We start from the raw sequence: 2,474 nt of genomic DNA, 5'->3' as shown, positions 1-2,474 counted from the left end.
AAATATATATATATATATATATATATATATCACAACAACTAAAAAGACATCAACCAAATAATAGGTGATTCCTCTTTCCTTTTCATAAAGTAATCAGCCATATCATTAATTGCCCTGATGGATCAGCAAAAAATTAATTGCTCTGGTGATTTATTTATTATATTATACAGAAGACTCCGCGGAGAGATTAATTAGAAAAGTAAATAAAAAAAACAGAGACCTGAAAAATATGCGATTTTTCTCAAATTGATACGAGATCTATAGATTTGGTGTGACAACTTTTACTTGATTAATTTTTCCACAATTTTATTGCTCTGTAGAATTAGGACGTCTAATTGTTAACACAGAATCAACCAAAAAAACAAAATTCATAATCCATTCAAAGTTAGTACAGCTCTATATATAATTTTGTGAAATACTGAGCAAAACTTTTTATGCAGAAAGAATTTTGTTTTTGCAAAGCTGATAATGATTCCTTCCTTCCTTTTTGTGGAATGAGCCAAACAATTGCAGTATTGAGGGTCTCGCTGAACCCTCCATCACTAAAATACTAGGAACTAAACTTCTTGATTATTGCTCACTAACAATTGACAAACAAGTACAACCTCAAAAAAAGAGCCAAAAAAAAAATCCCAAAAAAGGAGCAAACCAAGCAAAAAAAAAAAAAATAGTAGATAATTACTGAATTTCAACTTCAAGCATGCCTTGCTTGGAAATCCTTCATGAAAGCAACCAACTTTTCAACTCCAGCCAAAGGCATGGCATTGTATATAGAGGCTCTCATGCCTCCCACTGACCTGTGTCCCTTGAGCTGCAACATCTTCTCCTTTGCAGCCTCCTTCACAAACTCCGCCTCCAACTCCGACTTCTCCAGCGTGAACGGCACGTTCATCAACGACCTCACCGACTTCTCAACAGGGCACCGGTAGAACCCCTTGCTCTCATCAATGGCATTGTAGAGCAAATTGGCCTTGTGCTTGTTCTTCCTCTCCACCTCTTCCAAACCCCCCTGCTCCAACAAGTCCTCAAACACCAAACCGCAAATGTAGATCCCATAACATGGTGGCGTGTTGTAGAGCGAGTTGTTGTCGGAGTGGATCTTGTAGTCGAGCATCACCGGCGTCTTCTCCTGCGCGTTGCCAATCAGATCCTTCCTTATGATCACGATGGTAACCCCGGACGGCCCTACATTCTTCTGCGCTCCAGCGTAGATGACACCGAATTTAGTCACGTTGACGGGTTTGGAGCAGAAATTCGACGACATGTCGGCGGCGAGGAGGCCATTTCTGGGTGTGGGGAAGGTCTTGAACTCGACGCCATGGATGGTCTCGTTGGCACATATATGCAAATACCTACCAGATGTATAGTTTTTTTCCGAGGCATGAGTTAAACTTAAATCTTAAATTAAACTAATAGTACACTATTAAACATTAAAAATCTTATGTTACTTTCTTCTTTTTTAACTCTCTTTTTCTTCTTCTTTTTTTTTTTTTTTTTTTTTTTTTTTTTTTTTTTTTTTTTTTGTCTTTAGTCATTTCAATTCGATTTATGTGAACTTAAGCAATAAATTAAAAAAATAAAAACTTTTTAGAACTTTTAGAGCAGCAAAATTATAATGAAAAGGAGAACCAAACTCTAACTTAGGACAGGACAAATATTTTTGGTTTTAACAAAAACAAAATGTAAACTTTGGTTATTTTTTCTTAAATTTGAAATCTACGCAAAAACATGAAACAATAAGAGCTTGAAAAAAAAAAAAAAAGTTTCATTGACGCATTTGAGCAAACACCTGGCGTTGGAGGTCTGATCCAGATCGTCGAACGCCGGAATGTTGGTGTAGTTATCGGATTTGCCAGACCAGATGAGATTGGGTTTGCAGAACTTCTTGGCCTCCTTGAAAGCCTTGTCTCCCCAAGATCCGGTGACGACGAAATCGATGGAATCGTCGGGAGTGCAGAGGTTCAAGGGAATGGCGGCGAACTGGGTGGTGGCGCCGCCCTGGAGGAAGAGGACGGCGTAGTCATCGGGGATTCCGAGGAGAGATCGGAGGTCGGATTCGGCCTTGTTGATTATGGAGAGGAAGTCCTTCCCTCTGTGGCTCATCTCCATCACGCTCATGCCGGATCCGCGCCAGTTGTAGAGCTCCGATTGGGCCTTCAGGAGGACCCGCTCCGGCAGGGTGGCGGGGCCGGCGGCGAAGTTGAAGACCCGATCTTGGGACTGGGTTTGGGTTTGGGCCGGAGAGGGAGTTTGGGTTTGGGCTACGCAGGTGATGGAGGTGGAGATCCGGCGGTTGGGGAGGGAGACGGCGGTATTGAAGAAGGGTTTGGCGGCGGAGAGGCGGCGGTTTTGGAGAAGGAGAGAGTGGGGAGAGGAGGTTGATGACATTGCCATGGACATGATGGCGGCCAACAGAGAGAAGAGTGTAAGAAAGGAAGCTGTTTGTGTTTGGTGGCAAAGATCTGAATCTAGTT

General features: G+C 42.0%; 1 protein-coding gene across 1 annotated transcript; it reads right to left on the bottom strand.

Annotated features, from left to right (window-relative positions):
- Window positions 1-511: 511 nt before the first annotated feature.
- Window positions 512-2,474, bottom strand: LOC21409226 (phosphoserine aminotransferase 1, chloroplastic). Its single transcript, XM_010114948.2, has 2 exons — window positions 1,790-2,474; window positions 512-1,352 (listed from the first exon to the last, which is right to left on the bottom strand). Exons 1-2 carry the CDS (start codon window positions 2,398-2,400, stop codon window positions 695-697), a joined length of 1,269 nt encoding a protein of 422 aa, XP_010113250.1. The 5' UTR covers window positions 2,401-2,474; the 3' UTR covers window positions 512-694.

This window comes from Morus notabilis, unplaced genomic scaffold (genome assembly GCF_000414095.1).
Source record: "Morus notabilis unplaced genomic scaffold, ASM41409v2 Scaffold384, whole genome shotgun sequence".
Classification (NCBI taxonomy): domain Eukaryota; kingdom Viridiplantae; phylum Streptophyta; class Magnoliopsida; order Rosales; family Moraceae; genus Morus; species Morus notabilis.
The sequence above is the reverse complement of the archived record's forward strand: the minus strand, read 5'-3'. Positions and strand labels throughout refer to the sequence as shown.